General features: G+C 40.5%; 1 protein-coding gene across 1 annotated transcript in view; it reads right to left on the bottom strand.

Moving 5' to 3' along the window:
- CDC14A (cell division cycle 14A) overlaps nt 1-26,395 on the bottom strand; it is a 148,717-nt gene that overhangs the window by 39,737 nt on the left and 82,585 nt on the right. Inside the window, exons 7-9 of the mRNA XM_032422664.1 lie at nt 23,688-23,750; nt 11,619-11,706; nt 3,024-3,254 (exon numbers count right to left, since the gene is read on the bottom strand). Of these exons, the coding sequence (XP_032278555.1) occupies nt 3,024-3,254; nt 11,619-11,706; nt 23,688-23,750 (382 nt within the window). The remainder of the gene's footprint in view (nt 1-3,023; nt 3,255-11,618; nt 11,707-23,687; nt 23,751-26,395) is intronic.

A 26,395-nucleotide genomic window follows, 5' to 3' on the forward strand; every position in this document is an offset into this window, starting at 1 on the left:
CTCTCCCTCCTCCTTGTACTTCAGTTAAAATGCTCAGTGATGCTTCAATTCCCAGAAAATTAAACTGACTTAATTAGGGCAGATGTCAAAATAATTAACAGGCCTCTAGTAGATAAGTATGCTATTAAAAGCAATACAGCTGTAATTAAACGGAAGGTGTAATCTTTATAAAGGAGTCCTACATGTGTGTACAAGTGGAAGCAAATGAAATAACGTTATCCAAAAGATGTCACCACATGTGAATGTGACCTTCCCATACAAGAACTCACCTCAGTGCTAATGGTTCTGATTTTAAATAACAATATATAAACCTCTGCAGTATACAATACATACACACACAACTCATATACCCATACTGTATTTTTTTAAATGTTAACATTCACAAACCTAGGATATAATACAGAGAATACCTGTAATAAGAATGTTGAACATCAGAGAGTTTCATTTTTATAATTTCAGTTAGGTGAGAAATGCTATCAAGAGAGATGCAGATACCCAAAAGAAAATGAAAACACTAATTCAAAAAGATATATGCACCCCTGTTTATTATTTACAATAGCTAACCTAAGTGTCCATTGATAGATGAATGAATAAGGAAGTATATATATATATAGAGAGAGAGAGATGTATATGTATATATGTATATATAATGTAATATTACTCAGCCATAAAAAAGAATGAGATTTTGCCATTTGCAACAACATGGATGGACCTAGAAGGTATTATGCTAAGTGCAATATGTCAGATGGAAAGACAAATAACATACAATTTCATTCATATGTGGAATCTAAAAAAACAAAAAAAAAGAAAGAAAGAAAGAAAAAGCAGAAACAGACCCATAAATACAGAGAACAAACTGGTGGTTGCCAGAGTGGAAGGGAATGAAGGGAGGGACAAAATGGGTGAAGGGGAGTGGGAGGTACAGGCCTCTAGTTATGGAATGAGTAAATCACAGGAATAAAAGGCACAGCATAGGGAATATAGTCAATGGTATTATAATAGCGTTGTATGGTGACAGATGGGAGCTGCGCTTGTGGTGAGCACAGCATAATGTATAAACTTGTCCCATCACTATGTTGTACACTTGAAACTAATATAACATTGTGAATCAACTATACTTCTGTTAAAAAGAGAAAGATACTGAGTTTTAATGACAGTTTTGCATTTCTTCTTCCATGAATTTGTCAATCCAACATATGACACGCAGATAAGCTCTATGACTCGGTAACCATAAAATTAATCGACTAGGAAATAAGGCCAAATTACTGGGAGGAAAAATACTAATTTTGTGACACAAAAATAAACTTTGAAAAAGAGCGCACAAACATCTCCCACTAAAGGTTGGTAGCTGCTCTAGTCCCATTAGCTCTCAAGGTCCACTGATATTTGAAATGTGCGCAATGCTGGCTTTTTCTCGGGCCTGGGCAATCTTTAACAAAATGAGCTGGAAAGGCAAAGTCAGAGCGCAAATGGACCCCATCCAGGGCAAGCCAGCTCCCCACCACTCCACTGTGACCTGATGAGAGCTGAAAGCACTCTCCGGATGAGAGAACAAGACACCTTCCTAGCCCGATCCCCCCCCAACACCCCCCCCACACACACCCCCACACACCCTCCTCGGAGAGCTAGGACGTCCTGCACGCCAGGGCCCCACCCGGCTAAGAAAGCGGAAGAGGAGGGGTGGCGGCGGCTCGGCCGAAGTGGATGGAGCCCGACACAAGGAGCCCTCAGCCGAATCGCGGCCACGTGCGTCTCTCCGGGTCTCTGGCAAAACGCAGCTTCCCGTTGCCGCTCACATGTCAGCCAAGTACCTCCACCTACTCAAATCTTAAACATAGAAACAAAGGCCTACAAAATGGTATTTTAATTTCTGTCAGAACCGAAGCCATGCTTGTCTGAATAAGTCAGTTACAGCAGCACTAGGCACTTGAAAAGAACAGTATAATCCCCAACACCTACTAGGCAATTAGCATAAACTCCACAGAAACTAGTGATCAGACTCAAAATCGTGAGAGCAGCGCCACCCAGTGGCAGGAGGAGATGCTGCGTGCGAGGAACTAGTCTCCATCCATCCCAGAGCGGCCAGAGATTATTTCCTGTCACTCCAAAGACCCCAGTAAAAGACCTCCATCCAGGGCTGGAAAATCTAAAACGGAATTTGATCCTCCTCAGAGTCTAACAACTAGGCTTGGAGAAAATGTTATTTCACATTTTCTGAGTAGCCGACACGAGGTTGCCAGCTAAAATGCAGAATGTATGTTCCGGGACATATTCGAAACATACTAAAAAAGTATTCATTGGTTTGTCAAAAATTCAAATTTAACGAGGCGTCCTGTATTTTTATTTACTGAATCTGGCAACCTTAGGGCCCCTGTAGTCTGAAAGACCCCTGCCTGAGGAAGTACCCACCCCTAGAGAGCAGAGATTCGTTTATATAACCAAGTCTTTACATAACCAAGTTCACGCAAAGAAACAGTTAACACATGTGCAGCAAGCAAGCTCGCCAGCGACCCCAGCATGCTGCCATCCGCTAGCAATGGGCAGGGAAGACACTCTGGTCCGTTATGCAGAAGACCAGTAAGGGAAGCGGGGAGTAGAGGGCAAAATGGGGCCCAGACGGCTGGGTCCTAAATGGGAGCATTAAATATCACATGGGTGGAGGAGGGTAGAAAGGAGATTGGCAATTCTGGAAGAAAAAGGGGGGGAAAACTGCCTCTTGACAACTGTACCTAGTCAGGGTATTCCTGCCGACCCACGGACGGGGCCATGTGGCGAGTGCCCGGCGTCCGCGAGCAGGAGCTGGGTAAGGTAAGGCCGGGGAAAGGCAGACCTCCACCGATTATCCGCATCCAAGCAAGCCTTGCCTCGGGAAGGGGTTATTTAAATGGGTTTGTGTTCCAGTGTTCTCAGACAAACAAAAACACTCGTGGTCCTTTTCGGCCGCCACTAGCTGGTTTGGCTCTGCATGACTGGCAGCTTTCGGCCGCGTGCCCTTCCAGAGTGGCCGCCGAGGCCGCACGCACCTTTGCAGTGAACCGCGATCGCCCCGTCCGTGTTCTCGCAGATGTTCAGGAACCTCCGCACGATGTTGTCGCTGGGCGTGCTGCCGTCGATGAAGAACAGGTCGTAGTGCTCGAAGCCCGCGTCTGTGAAGCGCTTCGCCTCGTAAATCTTTTTGTTCAGCCTCACGACTGCCGTCACGTTGTGCTTTTTGAAATAAGGAAAGTAGGCTTCAGGGGCGTGAAGAGGATAGCCTGAAGGGAAAACGGAGCTGTGAGCAAAAGGCACGCGTTTCCCCTGACACACCCAGGAGCGCCAGAACCCTTCACGGTCAAGTTTATGAATCTCCACAGAGCTTACGAGGAAAGGGCATTTCCTGAGAGAGTAAGAAAGAGGTGGAAGCACTTTCCTAAAGCAGCAGCCTGAAGAGCCGTACACACACACACACACACACACACACACCACAGGAGGGGGAAGAAAAACCTACTCTGGATATTGGAAATCGCTCATGAAAATCCGAAACCTCTATCCATAGGATTCAAATCCTGGGAGCATACACTCCTCCCAAGCCAAAACAAAGGCATCCGGGGGCCACTCAAAGGTCAAAGGTGCCCAGGAGGCCTGCCGGCATGATTCTTTGTGCTTTTTCTTCCACTTGACAAATACTTTTTTTTTAAGATTTTATTTATTTATTTGACAGAGAGAGACAGCAAGAGAGGGAACACAAGCAGGGGGAGTGGGAGAGGGAGAAGCAGGCTTCCTGAGGAGCAGGGAGCCCGATGTGGGGCTTGATCCCAGGACCCTGGGACCATGACCTGAGCTGAAGGCAGCCGCCTAACGACTGAGCCACCCAGGCGCCCCAACAAATACTTTTCAACTACAGTTAAAGCCCTTGTGCTGGGTGACTCGTTTCACTCTATAGTGCAATCCCCCACAAAAGAGAGGAATAATTATTAAGCACCTACCACGTCTAAGTCACCATTGTATATCATTTCTTTTAATTCTCCAAACAGCCTGTTAAGGTAAGAATAGTAAACCCCATTTAACAGGTGGAGAAACTAAAAAAGTTGAATGATTTTTCTGTAGACATTCTCACTGAGGGAGGCCCAGCGGTACAGGTGGTCAGCCCCTAAACCGCCTTCCATTTCCAGGGGATCCAGCATCGTGTGAGTGTTCCTGGGAGCTACAGAGTCAGCTGGCTTACAGATATGCGACCTAGACTTGGCCAATCAACCGAGGTGACCAGGGGCAGGGGGCCTTTGGCCACTGCAGACCTGGCCCGCAGCCCCAGGGATTCACGCGGGACTAACTTCTCAGCACCCTGATGACCACACCTGTAACGTACGCAGGGCTCACTGACGCGGGGCATACCGGGTGAGACAGTCTCATTCAGAACTCTTTCGTGATGGTGGGCCCAGAGCGTATGGGCGGCATTAGCCCGCAAAGTAAACCAGCAATTTCTTCGCTGCGTCCTTGGCCGTATCTCGCGCTGCCTCAGACTCTGCATATGCTGGTCATTTCCTATTTTCTCTCAGCAGCAAGCCAACCCTCCCATGCTGGGGCCAGGGTCTGCAGAGGGCATTTGCAGCTGGCTCGCTGTCAGTTCAAAACATGGGAGGCATGAAGCACAACTGGAGTGACTGGAGGCTTCTGGGTAGGGGCCAGGAGGCTTCAGCCAAAGAAGATAGGAGCAACCAGAGCTCCCAGCTCAGCATCGTACTCCCAGTACCAGTCTGCAGCCCAGCCACCTGGTCTCTGCTCCTCAGCCCCCAAATGCACACACCAGCTGGTGGCATTCCCTTCAGAGCTCCCAATACCAGCCTGGCTCCCCTTCCAAGCCCCCAGATTCTGGTGACCTCACTTTCTACCTTTCTAAAGGCAGGAGCTCTTTCCTCCATAATATTCTGGTTTCTTCAGTGTTGCCCTTTTCCTTTTTAGCCTTCTCTGTAACAAATCCCTTGTATTAAATTCCCTCTGTTTGAAATGGTGTGGTTTCCATTTCCCTGCCTGGACCCTGCTGAGACATCGTCTCCCTTGGATCCTGTTCATTTTCTAGGCCTCATTCTCCAGCCTTCCCTTGGAGGCTGTGAGATCCCCAGCATCATTCCAATCAATGCCTTTTTTGGTTTAATTTACCAGAGGTGGTTCTGCTGCCTGCAACCAAGAGCCCTAACTGGTATCCTTGGCCAAGGTCACACAATGGATGGAGGCAGAACTGGAAGGCAGATCAAACTACTCCGCGGCCCAGATACAAGATTCTCACAGGCCATGCTGCTTCCGGGCAAACAGGTAATACAGAGCTTATTTTCAATCTTCTGTGTAGAAACAGTAACTTACACACACACATTTAGAGAAAATGGATGCAGTTTTCTACTTGGAAAAAACAAATCTGTTTTCCTACTTAGTTCAAATTATTTTCCAGCAACAGATTTACAACCTAAAGGAGAAAAGAGTTGTGGTTGGTGGGGGAACAAAGGCAAGAAGGAAATGTAGATAAAATTAAGTTTCCTTATAACGTGCAGCCCACTGACAAATACTTGAGACAGTCCTCTAGGAACTCCCAACTGTTTCAGTACTTTGCTTAGAGGGAAAAACAACCTGAGTTTGACAACAGCTAGGCCTCCAGTATCCTGTAAGTCTTTAGCATGTGAAAATCCTCTTGGAAACTTCCTTTGTCTTTATCTCCCCCAACTCCAAAGTATCTAATCAATTGCTCCTCACCATCCCGGGGCAGATCTTTCTGCCCATGGGTCCTGTCCCCATGCTATAATAAAAATACTTCTTTGCACTGAAAACATCTCAAGAATTCTTCCTTGGCTGATGATTTATGGACCCCACTTCAAACCACATCAGATGGCATAAGGAAACGAGCTTTTCTATCATGTAAGAATGGGAAGGAGAGTACTCATAAACACATGGGAAGTCTTCCCCTGGTGTGGCTGGTGAGCACCTCTGACCCTGGGTTCCTAGCATACCTGGCACCTCTGTGATGGCACCTGTTACCAGATGCGCTAATGGTTGGTTTGGTGTCTATCCCCTCCCCTCCTCCACCAAAAAGAAGAGGAGGAAGAAGTTTCTTCTTATATATTAATTTCTCTCAGGAGTAAATATACCTAAACCAACTATTAAGAGAAATTATGTGTATATCTGGGTTTTTAAAAAACTGGACAGTTATTCAAATATGGAAATAGGACATTGAAATAATAATAATAATGATAATAATCATAACTAACATTTACTAAGCACTTACTATGTGCCAGGCACTAAACAAAGTGCTTCATATGGATCATCTCATTAAACCTTGTAATTACCCAGTTATTGCTGCCTAGAAAAGTAAACTAGCCCAGGCACACACAGCTAGTAAGAGACAGAGGCAGCATTTGAACCCTGGCAGTCAGATTCCAGGGCCTGTGCTGGGGCTGATTTCAAGTAAGATCCAACTTGACTCTGTTAGGTCCCCAAATAAAGGACTGTTATACGAACATTATGGGCTACACTTCCTAGAGTTCGTGAGTAGGTTTCTTTAAAATCCTCAAAACTGTTTCAAGTGAGTTATAACCAACGACAGTGACAATATTCTATGACCTCTGAATAACTGTTTGTGGGTGTTATCACTGCATTTCGGACTGGTTTTAGCAGCATGCAGAGAGGACAGAGAATTCAGCAGCCCCTTCCTCCATTTGGCCACTAGATGGCGCCCTGGCATCAGTAAAGCACAGGCAGAGCCCAAGAGCCGACCAAACAGAATTTCAGAGCGGAGAGATTCCAAATTCCTCTCTTCCCAGCCCCTCATTTAAAGTTAGAGCCCTGAAGAAGAGTCAAATGACTAGTCCACCCAGTCATTATTAATAAATTTGGGGTGCCTCGGTGGCTCCGTTGGTTAAGTATCTGCCTTCAGCTCAGGTCAGGATCCCAGGGTCCCACATTGGGCTCCCTGCTCAGTGCGGAGTCAGCTTCTACCCCCCTTCCCCTTTTCGTGCTAGCTCGCTCTTTCTCTCTCTCTCTCAAATAAATAAATAAAATCTTTTTTAAAAAAAGTTAAAACTTCAAAATGGGCAGGTAAATGTAGGAAGCAATAAAATGTTTATTTAGGCTCATTAATGAGAAAAATGTAATCAGAATATCTGCTATCTAATAAGCACCTATTCTGTGCCTGACACTGTGCAAGACACTTCATCTAGTATCTCTAATCATCACTAGATGTGCATTGTGCATCCTTTTTCCCCTGTTTGACCTACAAGGAAACGGATGCTCAGAGAAAGTTGCAAAGCTCTGGGAAATTCACACAGCCAGTAAGGGGCAGAGTCAGGTTCCTCTGCCCAAGCCCTGCACACCTGCTTCTCTCATTATATGACCAAGCTGAACAGGCTTCGGATTGTTGCCATTCCCTGCCTCAGGCTATCTTTCTCTGTGCTTTTTTTCTTTTCTTTTCTTTTCTTTTTTTTTTTTTTTTTTTTGAGAGAGGAGAAGGACATTGCCACCTGAGAGTTTGGGGGATTTGGGGGAAAACTGGAAATCCAAAATATGTTTCATTCTACTGCTTTATTATTCATGTATCAATTCAAATTTATTTAACCAAAAAAAGGTAGGGCTCTTCTCTTCCCCACCATCAAAACACTGTGAACCAAGATGAGTGTAACAAACTCTACTTGCTCTGTGTTGACACAAGACACACTTAAGACTCTTACAATGCATTCTGCCCAGATCGCAGGATTTTAGGGCTTCTTTGCCTACATCCTAGCAACAGCTATTTGAGTGTTAATTTCTGTAAAAATCTACCTTTTCTATTAACAAACCCCTAACATGATTTTCAGCCTCCTCAGGAAACACAGTTTCTCAATTAAAAAAAAAAGGCAAGCAAGCACCTAGATTTCACCGTAATTGGATCAAGTTTATTAGTTCCATCATACAATTATTTTATTAAGCTCAAAAAAGATTTACAAAGTTAAAAACTCTTTTACAAAAAATATGATGAAGCTTCTAGTGACTATTCAATCTTAAAATGGGGAGTCCAGTCAAATGTCAATATTTACTAATGACAGCCTTAAGTGAAATTGTCCTAGATATCATAAAAAACAACAAATAGTAGGTAAATAGCGCTTTCAGACCTTTTTTCCCTCAATGTAAGAGGGCACAATAGATGCATGGGGGAAAAAAAGATGCATATAGAGCAGTATCTTAAGTGTTTATTTCTAGATTATGTAATTATAGGTGACTTTTTCTCTATATTGCTTAAATTTTCTGTAGTGAGCATGTACTTCCTCTGTAATAAGATGAAAACACAGAATTTGGAATCAAAGAGACCTGTGTTTGAATCCACACACTGCCACTTTCTGGCTGTGTAAATCTGGGAAAGTGAGGTAACTCCTCTGAGCCTCTATCTTCTCTTCCATAAAATAACTACTACCTCCCTGAGAGGGTGGTTCTGATCCTTGAAGAGATGATACATGTACAAAAGGCTTATCAGCCCCATTCCTGGCATATAAGCAAATGTAGCTATAATTATTTCCCAATACTATAATACGCGGCCAAAAGGAATTTTTAAAGATTTTGGCAATTAAGAAGGTACAATCTTCCCATTAGAAAATAAACAAGACATGGGGATGTAATATACAGCATAGGGAATGTAGTCAATAATAATGTAACGACTGTGTATGATGACAGATGGTAACTAGACTGAATGTGGGGACCAGGTCCTGATGTAGAGAAATATCCAATCACTATATTGTACACCTAAAACTAATACAATATTGTAGGTCAACTGTTCTTCAATTAAAAAAAAAAAGAATTGTCACACAAAATATTCATAGCCTTTTTTTTTAATATTTTTTTAAAGATTTTATTTATTTGACAGAGAGAGACATAGCAAGGAGGGAACACAAGCAGGGGGAGTGGGAGAAGGAGAAGCAAGCTTCCCGTGGAGCAGGGAGCCCGATGCGGGGCTCGATCCCAGGACCCTGGGATCATGACCTGAGCCGAAGGCAGACACTTAACGACTGAGCCACCCAGGCGCCCCTATTCATAGCCTTTTATCCACTGATTCTACTACTTAAGAATTTAGAGAGGAAAGGAGAACTACAAAGAAATGTAGGAACATTTGCCACCCATGAAAATTGAAAAACTGTAAACAATGTAGATCTCATTCAAAAAGTAACAGCATTATGGCACAGCACTGAATAATATACAATGCAGTCATGGAAAAGTATAATGAAAAGCAACATTTACTACCATGGAAAGAAGTCTGTGATATGTTAAGTGAAAAAAGCTGATATAAGACAGTAATCATGGGGCACCTGGGTGACTCAGTCGGTTAAACGGCCAACTCTTGATTTTGGCTCAGGTCACGATCTCAGGGTTGTGAGATCGAGCCCTGTGTGGGGCTGTGCGCTCAGCGGGGAGCCTGCTTGAGATTCTCTCTCCCTCTCCCTCTGCCCCTCCCCTCACTCACACTCTCTCACGCTCTAAAATAAATAAATAAATAAATCTTTCCTTTTTTAAAAGACAGTAATTGTGATGTTCTACTTATAAGAAAGAAAGGTTTATTTTTGTAAGTGTGTGTGTGTGTGTGTGTGTGTGCGCGTGTTCACTGGAAGAGGAAAAAAATGTGTGCACGGAAATACAGAGAAGCAGATGAAAAGAAAATTAAAACCCCCATAATCCCACCACCAACTCCTAGCCCTAGAAAACTTGGGTAGAATTATAGGTCATTTTTACATGCTTTTTATTAATTCATCTGCATTTTGTTTTTTAATATAAGCATGTATTAACTCTCTAAAAATACCTTAAATGATTCTATAAATTACACCTCTCATCTTCTCTTGAAGAAAATGTCATAAAACACAGGAATCCGAAATGGCAAAATTCTTTCAACTTCATCAAACGAACACCCACCAACAAAGCCATGACTAAAACCATACACCTACTAAGATTTTCTGGGTCTGAGTCAGATCGCTTTGCACAGAAGGCCAAAGGTAAATTGAATCAATTCTGTCTTGAAAGACCAACTGCCAGAAAGCAGTTTCCTTAGGCACTTAACATGTTCCTCCTGACAACCCAACGTGACAGAGGTTAATCAATGTCTGGAACAAAATAGATTCATTAGCAAATTCATGAATGAGAAGATGTAATTCTGGCTTCAGTACACAGGCCTCCTATTTGGTAGCTTAACTCTCTAGACTTGCATTACCCATCACAGGGAAACCATGATTCAAACAGAGTTCCCCGGAAGAGATGTCGTGGGCATGAAGTGAGAAGCACATCTGTGGAAACTCAAACAAATCAGCAAATCTGAATGCATGATTCACAATATACAATGAAACTAGCTTGTAGAATTAATACTTAGGAAGATAATGGTGATAAAAGGAGAATAAATCTAAACTAGGGGTTTCAGATTATGTTCCTTCAAAAGACTGATGTTCCAGATCTATGAACAGATAAAGAGCAAAAAAAAAAAGGGAGCTATTAGGTTCATAGGTGAAATTTTTTAATTTTATGTACTCCTCCCATAAATTATTCTTAAACCTTTGGTGCCTATCATTACTTGTCTTCTAGGAATGTTGGCAGATGAAAATAAATAAATAGATAATAAATATTAATGGGAAAACTCACATAGCTAATTTGTGTTTCATTCAAAAGACTTATTCTTTGTTTTGCTTTTTTTTGTTTTCCTGAATATGTGTGCCCCTGTCTAAACATACACTGCAAATGAGTAATTTACTTACTGTCAGCTGGAAAGGTGTTCTCATTGTCATAATAGAAAAAAATAGATCAGTGCAGTGGCAATGTTTAGGAGCCCAGCTCTGGGATGGAGAACCAGTTCCCCCTATTACTCTGGGCAAATTCCCTACTCATAAGTCTCAGTTTCTCCCTCTGCAAAATGGAGATAAGTGTATCTATATCTCATAGAGGTGTGTATTAAATGAGATAACGTGGTGCTTATGGAGATAAATGTACCTATATCTCATAGAGGTGAGTATTAAATGAGATAATGTGGTGCTTAGATAGTAACTAGTGTATAGCAAGTACTCAATAAATGACACCTATTGTCATCATCATCATCATTGTTATTGTTCCACATGATGTTCCCCAAAGATTATCTTGATGTAGCACTCTACCACCAAATAAATCTCAGAACCACTGATAGAATTCAATAGTCTGCTTACTAGTTTGACCAGCCTGCTTCTCAGATTCTTCTTTGATAACTGGGTCAGGTAAAGTGCCTATTTATGGCAATTTAAAAATTTTCTAGTTTTATTTATTTTTTTAGATTTTTATTTTTTTATTTTATTCATGAGCGACAGAGAGAGAGGCAGAGGCAGAGGAAGAAGCAGGGAGCCCAATACAGGACTCGATCCCAGGACCCTGGGATCATGACCTGAGCCTAAGGCAGATGCTTAACTGACTGAGCCACCCAGGTGCCCCCCAAATTTTCTAGTTTTAAAACAAGATTAAAGTTCTACCTACTAAACTATAATATTTAACACACTAATTACTACTGTTCAATTTTTTAATAAATAAATATTCTTTGGGGACTATTACCAAAAGAAAGGATTATCTTAGGAAATTAAAGAAGATGAACTGAAATAAATTTTTGGATGGTAAAGTAAAGAAAAACCTACCATTTTCAATTTTGCTTTTTGGATGTGGTCCACTAAATGCTAAAAATTTTCCTGGAACAATCCAGTTGAAGTCACCATTTTCAACTCGCTGGTAGAATTTTGTGAGAAAAGAGAAGAAAAATATTTTATAATTCTTATACAATTTAGGAAACCCTTACAAATAAAACTGCTTTTCACTCTGTTAGTACTATTGGATGTACATGAAGACAAAGTAATACAGCTTAAAATAAAAACATGCATCTGATTCTCAAAATGGTATTTCAATCCTCTTCAGAAAAAGCTTTACTATCTAGACTGTTTGAAAAGTTTAAAAAACTTTACTTAAAGTGGAGGTACTTTGCTTAAAATAATTTTGTCTCCTGGCTACCTTGCAATGAAATGAAACGAAAACAAACATTGCTTGTCCCCGCAATAAATAAAGGGAGAGAAGATAAAAGGAAATATAAGCACTTTCCATGAACATGGTAAACATGTTTTAAAGAATGAAAAAAATTTATAAATATCAGGGTCATAATGAACACACTTCCATTTTTTTTTTCTGTTTTTATAGGTTGCTACTGTTGTCAATGCTGATTTTTCAACTGGGAAATGGAACGAGGCAGGAGTGAAGAACAGAGGATCATCAAACTCCCGAGGTACACCACAAACGAGTCAGCCAAGGTGTCTGGCAGGGGTTGCAAACCTAAACAGCTACAAAGGCCAGGTGAGAGACATAAATAATGGCAGATGGCTCCTCAGCTCTGGCTAAAGGGTCACCCTGCAGGAAAGGCTAACTGAATGTGGCTGACCTGCTGAATGGGTTTTTATGTGAATCTCTCTATACTTGATGTTGACTATTTTAAGTTTTTAAATAAAATGAAACCAAATAGAACACACCTTTGGGCCGACTTTGATCACCAGTTGTCAACCTCTGGTCTACACTCTCTAAAGGATCCTCAGAAAAGGCTTGAAGACCAGGGAAGGGGCCCAGCATCCTCCCACTGCTCCATTATCTCCTCCATTTCCTTCCCTTCCCGATGTGCCTCTAAACCCCTGGAACACTGGGGTAGAGCTGAAGGTACCCCCAAGATTTGCAGGGAATTGGGACACATCTGTGCATGCATCATAAAATATATATGTATCACTTCTTCACATAAGCGTTCTTTAGCCCACCCAAAACCCTCACCCCCACCCCACCACCAGGCCAGCTTCTAGTCTCCATCTCCACCCTCCGGACTCTCTAGCACTGCACAGATACCTCCACAGGCTGGGAAGGAAAGCAGTTCTCTTTACTGGGCCAAGAATATCCATTAAAAAAGCTTTCTTCTCCACCACCACATGGCACATACCTCAAAGGTAGGAATATGTATCAAATACAGTCTGCATTCTACTGTAAGAGCTTTTAGGTATTTGTTCGATTAATTGGAGTAACACCATCAAGGAAATTGGAGCCTCTACTTGAATTAGTTATACTACTATTATCATTTCCAATTTTCATTAAAATCAAAACTTAACTGTACAATTTCTAAGTTTAAAATGAGATGTTTCCTTCCAGTTATAAAAAGTTATAAATGAAACTTTACGTGACACCTTATAAATGTCTGAATTGCATTAATCTAACTATAATAAATATAATATCCCCATAATACCAGAAATAAAATCTTAGAGCTACTGAGCGTTATGATTACATATGCCAAATTGTATCTCAGGCGTAACTATCTATTCATAACAATTTGAATAAAGAATCTAATATATAACTCTTTATGATAATTAAACTTTTTCTTGTTTAAATAAAGCAGTTTCTAACGGTCCAATATCCCTCGTAAGTAATTAATAAGCTTAAAACATTACTTAGAAATTCAAAAATAAAGGTATGCTCTAATCATCATGCTCTAATCATCAAAAGGCCAAAGGCAATGCTTTATGAACAGTAAAAGAAAATAGGTTTCTATGTTCACTATTTCTGTATCCTTGACCACTAAGTAAGCCTAGATAAATATATTGTGCTATGTCTATTTATTTGGGTTATAGACATTTAGTTAAACAGTAACCTTTTATAAACAATCATATGGAGAAAGACAGTGGACTTACTAAGATACATTCACTCACAAAACCAAAAGAATATGTTTGCAAATCTGCCTACCCAAAAAGATAAACATTAGATAATATTGGACTATATTCAGTAGCTTGGATAAGGTTGATGGAGTAAACAATGAGATTTGGGTCTTAGATTCAAATCTGAAAAAAAAATTAATAAGAAAGTTACAGCTTTCAACTGATTAATATAACATAAGCTTACTTCAGTAAGCTTCCCAAATTAATATTTGTGCCTTCTTTCAGTGAATTATACAAATATCAATATTTATCAATAATAAAATATTTAAGATGACACAAATTGGTTTTCTAATTAAATACACACACTTCAAAGAAATCTAGATCAGACAGGAACTGAAGGTACTTTCCAACCCTACCATATTTTACAAACAAACATCTCAGCAAGGAGGAGGCAAGAGGATGGTTTTACCTCTTACATTCCAAAGCCTACTGCCTACCAAGTACTATGTAGGAAAACTGCACCTGTTCTTCACTATAAGGAAATAAAATAAAAATAAAAATTTGAATTCCTGAAACTGATATACTTAAGTGTTAATACTCACTTTACTATAGGATTCTTCAGTCTACAAAAGATTCAGTCTACAACTAGATTTCTTTGAAATAGGTAATTCTATTGATGCATTTAAATATAATTTGGGGGGAAAAAGAAATCAAGGTTGCTTACAAAGTAAATAACAGTATTAAACCTGAAAAAAATTAAAAAGTAAACATAATTTGACTTGAAAACATAAATTTTTACAACTTCTAAGAAATACTTCTATGCCGCTAAGGCATGCCTCTGTTGTAATGGTCAGAAATATATTTTTCAGTCCCAATACTGAAAATCGTTTGGCCTTTTACCATTGTAATAAACAGACAGTAAAAAAGGAAAGATAGGCCTTGAGGTCAACAATTACAGGATTGATTCCCTTACTCTGTCACATGCAACTCACTTCATGCTTACAGCAGCCCTATGAGGTAGGTGTTATTAGCGCCATCTTGTACCCATTGCTATAGACCAAATGTTTGTGTCCCCTCAAAATTCATATGTCAAAACCTAATCCCCAGTACGATGATATTTGGAGGTAGGGACTTTGGGAGGCAGTTAAGTCATAAGGTTGGAGCCCTCATGAATGGGATAAGCGTCCTTATAAAAGAGAGCCCAGAGAGTGCCCTTGCCCTTCTACCATGCGAAGACACAGGGAGAATATGGCCACAGAAGAAGGCCACCAGACACCACATCTGCTGGCGCCTTGACCTTGGATTTCCCAGCCTCCAGAACTGTGAGAAATAATGGTTTGTTGTTTAAGCCACCCAAGGCATGGTATTTTTGTTACAGAAGCCCAGATTAAGACACCAATTAAAAAAAAAAAAAGTTGCATTACACTTTGAAAAGAGCTATAATAGAAGTATTTAAGAGGTTTAACGATGGCACAAGACTATTTGAAAAATCAAAAAGACAGAACTACAAAGTTTCTTTTTATTCATTAAAAAGTACCTTCCTTATATTTCCCTAACTTCTAAAACAATAAAATAGTGTTGATGGTGTAGTTGTATTACATAAATGCAAATATGCTGCAGTAATAGGCACTTTATGTTCTTAAAGCAAAGTAAATATTTGAGTTATTTGGTTTAAATTAAAATGCCATGCCATCTGGCTTTAGATAATTAAACTCTAGATTATTAATTTAGATTTGCTTCTGAGAGAGACAGTGTGGTGGAGGGAAAGAGGAGGGCCCCATGTGGATGACTGTTCCACCTCTGCTCACTCCAGCTGGGGTAGGGAGACCCGGCTGGTAGAAAACCCTTAGGGGGCTGCTCCAGCCGCTCAGACCAGTGACGCCTGTGCAGATGCAGCCGCAGGCAGCAGGAACCCAGGGCACGTATGCAGGTGCCGCTGCTCAAGACATGGCAATTTGAGGTCCCAAGCACATATACGATTGTTGAAACTTGGAAGCAGGTGCCCTCACTCGCAGAGAGTGTGTTCAGCCACAAACCCAGAGCCCTAGAGAAGGGCAGCATTTCAGGTGGGCAAAGGAAGAGAAAGTGCTTGCAAAGGAGACTGAGAAAGATGGCCAGAGATGCAAGGAAGAGAAAAGCAAGAGATGGAACCTTAGAAGTTAGGGAAGGAAAGGGAGTGTCCAGAATTAGAGAGTGGCCACAGAACAAATCAAGTAGGAAGGAGACCAACACAACCATCTGGTTTGCCGACTCTTCAATGAGCAAGGACAGTTTCATGAGACTCACAAAGGTAAAGGCCAAACCATAACCAAATGACTGACTGACTAATAACAGAGTCAAGACTGCTCTGTTAAGAAGCTTGGAGGTAAAAGAAGGGACAGAAACCAAACAGCAATTAAAGAGGAAGAAAAAACCATGGGAAATTCTTAGACAAGGTAGACCTCAAAACATTTTATAGTGTTAACCGACATGATCTTTGAACCAGCAATGGGTATAGTGGATTAGTAGATGTGGCAACACTGGGTCCCTCCGCATTAGCAGCTGCAGTGTCCAGGAAGGAGTTCTGCTTCCTTGAACTTGTAGCCTTTGAAGTGGTATAATCAGTCTTACAGGATAGCTCCAGGGAAATGCTTCTAACAGTTCTTTGAGTAGTCACATCCCTGTGGGAGGCATACCTCCACAGTTCCTCCAGGTGGTGAGGATGTGCTCACCTACCTGCCTTCTGGAGCTTGCTTAACTCCAGTCCTATGGCAGGAATTTACAATAACAAGGGCGGAAATCCCCAGGTTTCCAGTTCTGTAATCCATGAACAAGAGGGCAGACCAAGCAAGCAACACCCAGATTACATTCTGGTTTGGTAGACAATCTCTAATCCCAAGCAAAGCCTTGAAACATCACACCTCGGGTGTTCAACAGCCATACCTCCTGCTGTTGACCTGAGATGGCAGATTGAGCAATGGGAGACCTAACCTTCGTGCTCAAGGTACGTACAGAAGGCCATCCTCGGGAGTCTATACCACCCAGTCAGTTTGACAATTTACTTACTAACTGCAATGAAGGATAACATAATCAACCTGGAGACAGTCTCTGCTCATATATTAAACCAAACTGATGTTACATGGACAGCCTGGTTGAAGACTATAATACCTAGCAATCTGTATTGCACATAAATGGTTTAAAAAAAAAAAAAACCTCACTCTTGGGCACCTGGGTAGCTCAGTCGGTTAAGCACCTGCCTTCAGCTCAGGTCATGATCTCAGGGTCCTGGGATCGAGCCCCACATCGGGTTCCCTGCTCAGCGGGGAGTCTGCTTCTCTCTCTCCCACTGCCCCTCTGCCCCGCTTGTGCTCTCTCTCTCTCAAATAAATAAATAAAATCTTTAAAAAAAACTCACTCCTGAAGCATAGGTTGGCTGGTAATGAAAGAAAGAAACATCATTTAAAGATGTTGTCTACCACAGTCATACCTTTTTCCCCAGGAGTGTTACTAAAAAATCAGAATGCATTCTTCATTCATAAGTCTTGGTTACTTTCCATTGAAAAGTAGTTACCTTTAACAGATTATATCAAATATCCTGGAAGGTGTTACACTTCTGTTTTTAGTATTCATTCAATCATTTATTCTTTCATTCTACAAACATTTAATGAGCGCCCACTATGAGCGTACTACACTACCGGGTACTTACTCATACTAAGATGAATAAGACATGGTTCCTGAGCTCAAGGAGCCAGAGTGCAGGGAAGACACAGATGTGTAAACAGAGCATCAAGGAACACCGTGTGAGAAGAGCTCCCACGGAGCTGAGGATGACATAGACACATCTACATAAATATCGTGGGCAGGAAAGAAGGGATCACAGGCAGGAGGGGGAGCAAGAGCATGTCGGAAGGCACAAAAGCATGAAGAAGCACTGCCATCTGGGAAGCTATGTGGATTTGGGTCTGAGAAGAGAACAGAAAAGGGTAAGAGTGGAAGGGAAGTATGCTTAACCCATGTTAAGAGGGCCTTTGGGGCCATATTAAGGAGTTTGCTTTTCCTCTCACTTTTGGTCAGTGTGGGGCCCATGGAGTACTTAATGCAGGAGACTGATATAATCAGACTCAATTTCTACAACATATACTCTAATAGTAATATGGAAAAGGCCCAAGAGTCAAGACCCACTCTCAGACATCCAGAATCAACCAACACTTTCTTGTAAACAGTTCTCACGTGGGCTCCGTTGTAATGTGGCTAAGATAATGTGAAGTCGCCTTCTAGAATAGCAATGTTCTTTTCCCAAAAGAACACCCTGTAGGTGAAGATAGCCAATAATGACGACTTATAAATTGCTAGACTATCTCAGGAGCAAAATTTTCCACATTCAGCCTGCCATGGATGAAGGAGAAATTCTGTGTAGACAACTCATCTGATAAGCACGAAGAGGGGGCTTGTGACAAAGGTCAGGCGTGATAACTTCTGCAAGAATATATGGATTCTAATGACAGACGATAAGAACAAAGGGTCTAACCCCACACATGAAGAGATGAAATTGCAGGGAGCCTCTTGAGGAAAAAAAAAAAAAGAAAGAAAGAAAAAGTATTGCACCTAGCAAATACACTGAGAAAACAGGAGGTACTTAAACATCTGTTCAATAAACGAACTGAAAAGTCATCAACGTGAGGCCATAAAGAGTGTAATGCAGCTTCTTGACCCTCACATAACAAAAGTTTATCTGTACACCATTATTTCTGTTGGACAAAGCTTCCCACCCAGTGAAACAGAATGCAGTTGCCTGGGTAGGGATCAGGGCAGCCCGAAGCCCCAGGCCAGTTGTCAACAGCTGTGAGCTATAATCACAGGGTGCTGAACAAATATTATCCTTTTCCACGTGTGCCTTGATGAGAGAAACAAAAGAAGGCCCGTGCTGTGACTCCATGCTCAACTGGGCAATAACCCGTCAGTCCGTCACCTGGCCTGCAGTAGCCAGGGGCGACTCTAACCGCCCATCAAGTAACGACTGGTAAAGTGGCCCTGGGTTGGCAGCATGTGAAAGCAAAGTGTCAAGTCAATAATTCTGGGAACTATCCTCACACTGACAATGCTACTTCACTGACAGCACTTTTTTTTTTTTCTCAAAAAAGGAATGATTCATGGAGGGAAAAAAAAGATAGTGGAAGATAAAAAATAACTCCAAGAATGAAGTCAAAGTAATTTCTTCATTTTTGAAGTAGGCTTTATATAAACCTGAAGCTCCATCTAATCCCCAAAAAGGTGTTTAAGGCAACTTCTAGCCATTGCATGGGCCGAATTCTGGATGGGATAATAAATGCCTGCCACGGCCATGAGGCATCTCCACGTGCTGCCCCTGAAGCCTGTTTCTTGCCCTTCTCTCCCCCTCCCTCTCCTGGGGACAGGATGCTGCTCTGTGTGTGGCCAACAAAGAGACATCATCGAAACGGCCGCCTTCCGGTAAACAGTAGAAAGCCCCTCAGAGACATCCAAATAACAAATGTAAGACACAACCTCAAGTTCTCTTTGAGGAATAATGACTTAAAATAATGCTTAAGAGCAGCACCATTAATTTTCGGCAAGGCCTTATTTGGTAAGGATGGTTCCCCAAAAAAGAATTTAAAAAAGGCTGACTGAAGGCAGACTCTGTGTATGGGTGCTACTTCGGGGTCTCACAGGCAGAGTATTATCATACATGAGCAGTAACGATATAGAGGTTTGTGAGGGTACGTATGTGAGCCGTAGCCTCACATACCCATAGGAACATAATTTGATTACTCAAGCTCTTTCATCTTCACTGCTATTCCCGAGGGCAAAAGGTCTATTTCCACTTGTCAAGTGAACCCATGAATGGCTACATTTCAAAGGGGTGGCCGCTCTCTCAGTTCTTTGAAAGTACCTTAAGAAACCTGTTGGAAAAGTATGAATGTTTGGACACTGATTCTTAGGAGAAGTTTTGGGACCACCTTCTTGCAGTTACTTTATGGGACCTTCATGGCATAGCTGCCAGAATTACATCTGTTTATCAGCACCAATGTGAAAAATGCACAGTTCAACAACTTGGTAAAGGACCTGAGAGACCACATTTTGGAAGATACTTTTCTTCATCAATAATTAATGGGCCATTTTGCAAGTCCCATGAAAATAAAGCAAGAGCCTGAGATATCTTACCCCAAGCCTTCTAAATATGACATGGCTTTAACTCTTATGTGAATAATTAGATCACCTGAAGCAAGGCCACATAACTTGTTCTGCTAATCCCATGTCATTCTGAGGGACCCCAATAGATCATGGCCAAGCCTGTCCCTACAGAATCTGCCTCTAGCTACATGCAGCTACTGAGAGCTGGAAATGTGCCTAGTCCACAGGCACCTGGTGGCTCAGTTGGTTAAGCTTTTAACTATTGATCTCAGCTCATGTCTTGATTTCAGGGTCATGAGTTCAAGCCCCACATTGGGCTCCATGCTGGGTGTGGAGCCTACTTTAAAAAAAAAATGTGACTAGTCCAAACTGAGATGTGCCATAGAGCAAATGACATGCTGAGATTTGAAGGCTTAGTTCAAAAATAAAAATGTAAAATACCTCATTAACAATTTTTATATTGATTATATGTTGAAATGATATTTTAGGTATATTGGATTAAATAAAATATATTATAATTAATTTCATCATTTCTTTTTACTTTTTCTAAATGTGGCTGCTGGAATGTTTATAATATCTATAATTCTCATATTTCTATTGGACAGCACTGCTCTAGACCCATGAATCACAGGAGGAAAATGGATATAACCCTTTGCAGAATGAGCAAAGGTTTACCTGTAGACTTTATAAAATGAGTATTTCCCGTGTTCTGCTGACCTTGTCATTAACATTTGGCATTCTTATCATAAAACTGCCCTTCAGTCTCACACAGAGATGCAGTCTCATTAATTTTAGGCTTTTTCTTGAGCCAAATTATATATTAAATGTATTTCAGTCAAGAAGTGCCTTTGAAAAGCTTCATCCTGAACATCCCCCATAATCAAGACTTACAGTCTCCTAATTCGTTGCCAATGATAAAATCTTACTTTGAAAACCACAATGTGTTCATTGGAATACTGACTTTGTTGGAACACACGAAATATGTGTATCTAGCTATCCCACAAGTACACCCAATGTCCAAACTCGCTAAAGCCCGCGAGAGAACAGTGAGAGGAATTATGACAAGAAAGGATCAGGCCTTCCTGACAGATTGTCAGGAAGAGAGTTCCTTTATTTATTCATTAAGTGGCATTTATGAAATGCTCACTCCCCAAAAAGTATAGTTCTCTTTGTGATTTTCTTCTCTTGGTCTTTATGATAGAATAGATATATCAATCTCAGAAAGGAAGTAATATGACAGAAAACTTTTCAAATGTTCGCCAACTGCCTCCTGCCTCCCATTATTACTCAGGTTGTTGTTGTTATTGTTGTTTATTCAGGTGAGGATATGACTACATTCTTAACAGATTTTTTTGGTTGGCCGGTTGGCTGGTTTGCAAGAATGAGACTGTACTGTCTCAGGTTTTTCAACAGCTTTTCCAACTACCTCTCAACATCAACATTAAATTTTTTAAAATAAAGGGGGTGCCTGCGTGGCTCAGTCGTTAAGCACCTGCCTTCGGCTCAGGTCATGATCCCAGGGTCCTGGGATCGAGCCCCGCATCGGGCTCCCTGCTCGGCGGGAAGCCTGTTTCTCCCTCTCCCACTCCCCCTGCTTGTGTTCCCTCTCTCGCTGGGTCTCTCTCTGTCAAATAAATAAATAAAATCTTTAAAATAAAATAAAGTTAAAAAAAAGATGAAGGAATAAGTAAAATGTCAACTAATCTTTTCTCTTTATTAATGGTATTTGTTCCTTCCTCCTCCTCTTGAGTCCCCACCCCAATATCTCCTTTAATGGAAATGGCGTTAGCATTTTGCCATATGATTTTCTCCATGTTCATATACATGGAACATGAAACTTATCTAATTTGGAAGCCCACTTTAAGAAAAGAATACAAAATTATGAAGACAAAATTAGATATAGGACCTTAAAAAGGTGCCCATGAAAGTGGGAGGGGGTCTCTAAAATTTAAGCTTTATTAGCTTCACAGGAAATCAGTTCTGCTCATATAATACAGATATACATATATGAGTGAAATAGGATCTCATTATTGTTAATTAAAGGAGAGGATTATATTATGAGCACGTGTCTGTATCTTTTCTTCTAAACGACATATTATGGAAATCATTCCAAGACAAGTGATATAGCTCAAATTCACCTTTTCACATGAGCACATAACATTCCATGGCACGTGTGTACTATAGGTTATTCAACCTTCCCTTACGAGTGCACAGTCTCTGTTTGTAATTGGGGTGGGCGCGGGGCTTGAGGGGGTGGATTCTTTTGCCACTACTAAAAATGCCACGTTGAACAACGTTTTTATGGTTTAAAAAAAAAAAAAAGGAATACTCAAGATTTTTAATTGTACTAAATTTATTAATTTGAGGAGAAATAGCAGTTTTATGATGTTAAACCTTTCTATCCAAGTACTCAGTATAAATTTTTTCACTTAGTCATGTCCTACCCACAAGGAATTTTCAATCCGGTAAGAAAAATAAAACCAAGATACAGGAAACATGGAAAGTACAAATTGTAACACATGAAATTGAAGGGAGAAAATACTCAAGAGAGTAATGATCTGTGTAGATGTGACCTACACGAAATGGAGGAGGGGAAACGTTAAAGGGGACAGGTATCTGGCAGAAAGGAAGCTCAGCCAGGACATGGGGACACTCAGGAAGCAGTGAACACAGAGCTGCATGGGGCTGGCATGCAGAGGGTGCATGGTAAGCAAACAGAAGACAAGGCTAGCAAGGTGGGCTAGAGCCCATCCACGCTAAGAATGCCAGGACAGAGGAGTTTATCCCCATTTCTGCAGGGCAATGCAGTTTGGGGCCAAGAATGATGAGAGTTCTGTTCTAAGATCACTCTGTCACATGGGTGAAAGACAGACCAACAGGGAAGAAGGGCCAGTGCTCGTTAGAGAGTGCTTCTAATAGTCCACAAGAGGGGACATGACACCTGAGCCAGAGGGAAGGAAGTGAGAACAGAAAGGACAGGAAAGATGAAACACAGCCCAAGAATTCAAATACTGGTTAGATTAGGGAGGGAAAGAGAAGCATTTCTGTTCTTGAGCCCGGGTAAACTGCAGGATAGTGGTGCCATTAATACAGATGAATGAAGCAGAAGACCATGTTTGAGTGAAAGATCGTCAGTTTCTTTTCAGACATGTTAAGTTTAACATGTAAGCAGGATATCCAAACAGACATCCTGAACCAGAGCCCAAAGGGGGAGGGCTGCCCTCTCTTACTAAGGGTGGTGATAGATTTCACAAGTCCTCTGGAGAACCCCAACAGATGAGCTCACTTTCATAGAACGTTGGGCCTAGTCACTTTCTACAAGCTTCTCACCTTCCAGAAAAGCTAACTGCTTCTTCAGTGTCTTCTTATATCACAACCTAGCTGGGGCAGCCCTTGCCTCAACTCTGAACAGGCAAGACATTATTCGAAAGCTTCATGATGCTATGGGGAAAGAATTCAGCCAACCCTTACAACTAGGTAAATTCAGCCATATTTCAAAATAAAATTTATGCAGTCAAAAATATTACAAGGCACAAGTCCAGTTTTGTTTTAAACAGAACCTGAATTTTTAAAATAACAGAAACTCAGTTTCACTATCAAACTGTACTTCGAAATTATTTTTTCTTATAAACTAAATGTGCAAAGTAACTGTTAACAGAGGTTTGGTGAAAGAACATTATAGATATGACATTTTCCCAAACTAAAATTTTGGTGATTCCTGGTTCAAAGGCAATAACCAAAGCTGAAAGGACAAAACTGACAACTATAGAAAACTCCAGAATGTTTTTATTTTAGCAGCCACTCAATTTGCTATACCTGAGTGTTGGGGGGCAGAGGGGAGAATGGGGGGCAGGGGATTTTAATTAACATGAAATTATATCTTGTAAAAAATTAAAATGTACAAACCTCATAATGTTCATATTCATCCACATCAAATGTCTCAAAGTCAAAAAATCCATGTTGTAATCCCTAGAAGCAGAATTTGAATTAGTTTTTCCACACCAAATTGATAAGTCCTCTAGCCATTCCTAGAATTCCTGCTCACAAATGATTCTCACTCACCTGAAGGAAAAAGCTTGAAACCTTTCATTCATAATGCATATCTAGATATCATCTTCTAACATTGGTAATTTTGCATTGAGACTTTCTCACAAGTGGGACTTAACATTTAGAAAAGCATGAAAATATGTTCCACAAAATATATCTAGAGTCCTAATTTACATTAGTTTTATATGTAATAAATTAATTATATATATATATATATAATGGAACATACTAGCAAATGTAGAATTAAAACCTATTGGGAGCTATGCAATTAATTCATATCAAACTATGATAGGATTTATAATAGTGATTAACTTTTCAGATAGGAGAAGAATATTCTTGGGAGGTTTTGTTTTCCTTTTATCATTAATGAGATACTTAGCAAAAAGGGCATTTCTACTTCATAGGCCCTTATTTGTTCCTAAAACTCTTTGAGAGCATTTGTTTTATGGTCATAGTTACTGACAGAGCAAAAGTGTACTTGACTGCTCTTACAATTTAGAGGAAGAGCTGATATTTTTAACAACAAAAAGAGAACATTCATTACTCCTTTTTATAACTAATGACTTAGAACTTTTAAAAACTATCCAGCTTGCTCAGATATAATATTTTGAAGAGGACAGTCTTTTATTTTGTAAGTCATGAAGCTGTAGAGATTATAATAGAATACAAAACCACTGTTACTTTTAAAAGTTACATATTCAAGTCATTAAAAATAGAAGAAACTATGAAGCCAAGCTCCAGTACATCTATCTTCAAAATAGTTAGAGACCAATGTTTTCTAAAATGCAGAACACAGATCACCTGCAACAGAAGCACTTGCAGTAATTTAGATTTAAAATACAGTCCTAAACCCCTAAATCCCAGAACTATTAAATGTGATTCTCTGGGGGTAGATCAGCATGTTAACATGCCTTCTAGGTGATTCTTATAAATGATAAATCCTGACAACACTGGGTTAGTCAACCCCTACTATTAGAAGCAAAGCAAGTTATTTAAATTATCTTACCTTTAAACAAAGCAACTTAGGTGGATCCATATGCACCATTCCAGTGAAAGAACTGAGAAAAATATACCCGGGCCTTCAACCTTCCTTCCTTTCTCTTCATTTAAAGTGTGTATTTATGTAGGTTTCTGTGTGTAGTTCACACCCATGTAAACTACGCTTATGATGATGCCAATACAACAAAATCAGAAAGATATGCTTCCTAAAGAGGCAAAAATGCAGCCATACTCTGTCTACACTCTTAGGAGTCTGGTACTCATTGCCATGGCAATTGCCCAGAATATGGGGTTTATTTAAGGTGGAGTGAGGTAATGTGTCTCAGTTGCTTAAAGACATGTTGAACATCTGTCAGATCTTCTAAAATCTCATCTGCGTTTGGGTAAAATAAACCCCAGCATTTGATGAAACAAGAAATTTACAGAAGACCTTATCCATGAACAAAGTCACACCTTTCCTCTCTAACAGGAAGGATGTCATAAATTTCTATATCCAGTTACCAAGCTACCATAACAGGCGGGGATATTCCAGTGTGAACTCTTCCTGAACTTCATACATTTATAAAAGAAATAGCCAGTACCAGATGGCAGAATAGGCAAAACAGTAACAACAACAACAATAACAATAATAAATTACTTGTTTTTTCCCCTTGGGCATACTTCTTAAATGCTGTAATTGTGGCTTATATATTGAATAATCTCTCCATAAGGGTTCTTAACTTGTGATACTAGAAGTCTGGGTTGGTGACATTACTTGCGGGGTGAGCTAGAGTATTTTGACAGTCTTTAAGTGGAAAGAAAAATATTTGAAACTATTTTAAACTTTTACAGAGTTTAAATTCATTTTTAAATGAAATATCAAAGTCAAAAACAAACATACATAAAACTAGCATACTTATCATACCAATTTTCTCAACTCAAAATCAGTCTTATATTACATCAGAGTTCAAAAGAAACTAGAACAAGAATCATGCTCATAGTGTATCTATAATCCATAAGGACTTGCCTATGGGCTATGCAATATGTACATTCCTGACTGATAAATCATGGCTATATGTTCAAGATGGAATGATGTACTTTGGACCTTCATTAGAATTTCACAGTATAGGGGCGCCTGGGTGACTCAGTCAGTTAAGCTGAGGTCATGATCCCAGGGTCCTGGGATCGAGCCCCACATGGGGCTCCCTACTCAGCAGAGAGTCTGCTTCTCCCTCTGACCCTCCCCCTGCTCATGCTCTCTCTCTCTCTCAAATAAATAAAATCTTTTTAAAAATTAAAAAAAAAAGAACTTCACAGTATAACATGCATGACTTTTCAGTAAATCAATGCTTCTAGAACAAGTTCTAAAAGTTCTCAAAAATATTTTAGATTCACTTCTCCATTATACATATGAATAACTTAAATAACTATGCCTCCAAACTGTAAAGTGCATCAAATCACCCAGAAGGGCTGTTCAAACACAGACTGCACAGCCCCACTCCCATAATTTATGGTTCCGTCAGTCTCGGAGAAGGACTGAGAATTTGCGTCTCTAGCGAGCCCCACACTTTGACAAACCATTGATTTAT

This window comes from Phoca vitulina, unplaced genomic scaffold (genome assembly GCF_004348235.1).
Source record: "Phoca vitulina isolate PV1807 unplaced genomic scaffold, GSC_HSeal_1.0 scaffold2, whole genome shotgun sequence".
NCBI classification, from domain to species: Eukaryota; Metazoa; Chordata; class Mammalia; order Carnivora; family Phocidae; genus Phoca; species Phoca vitulina.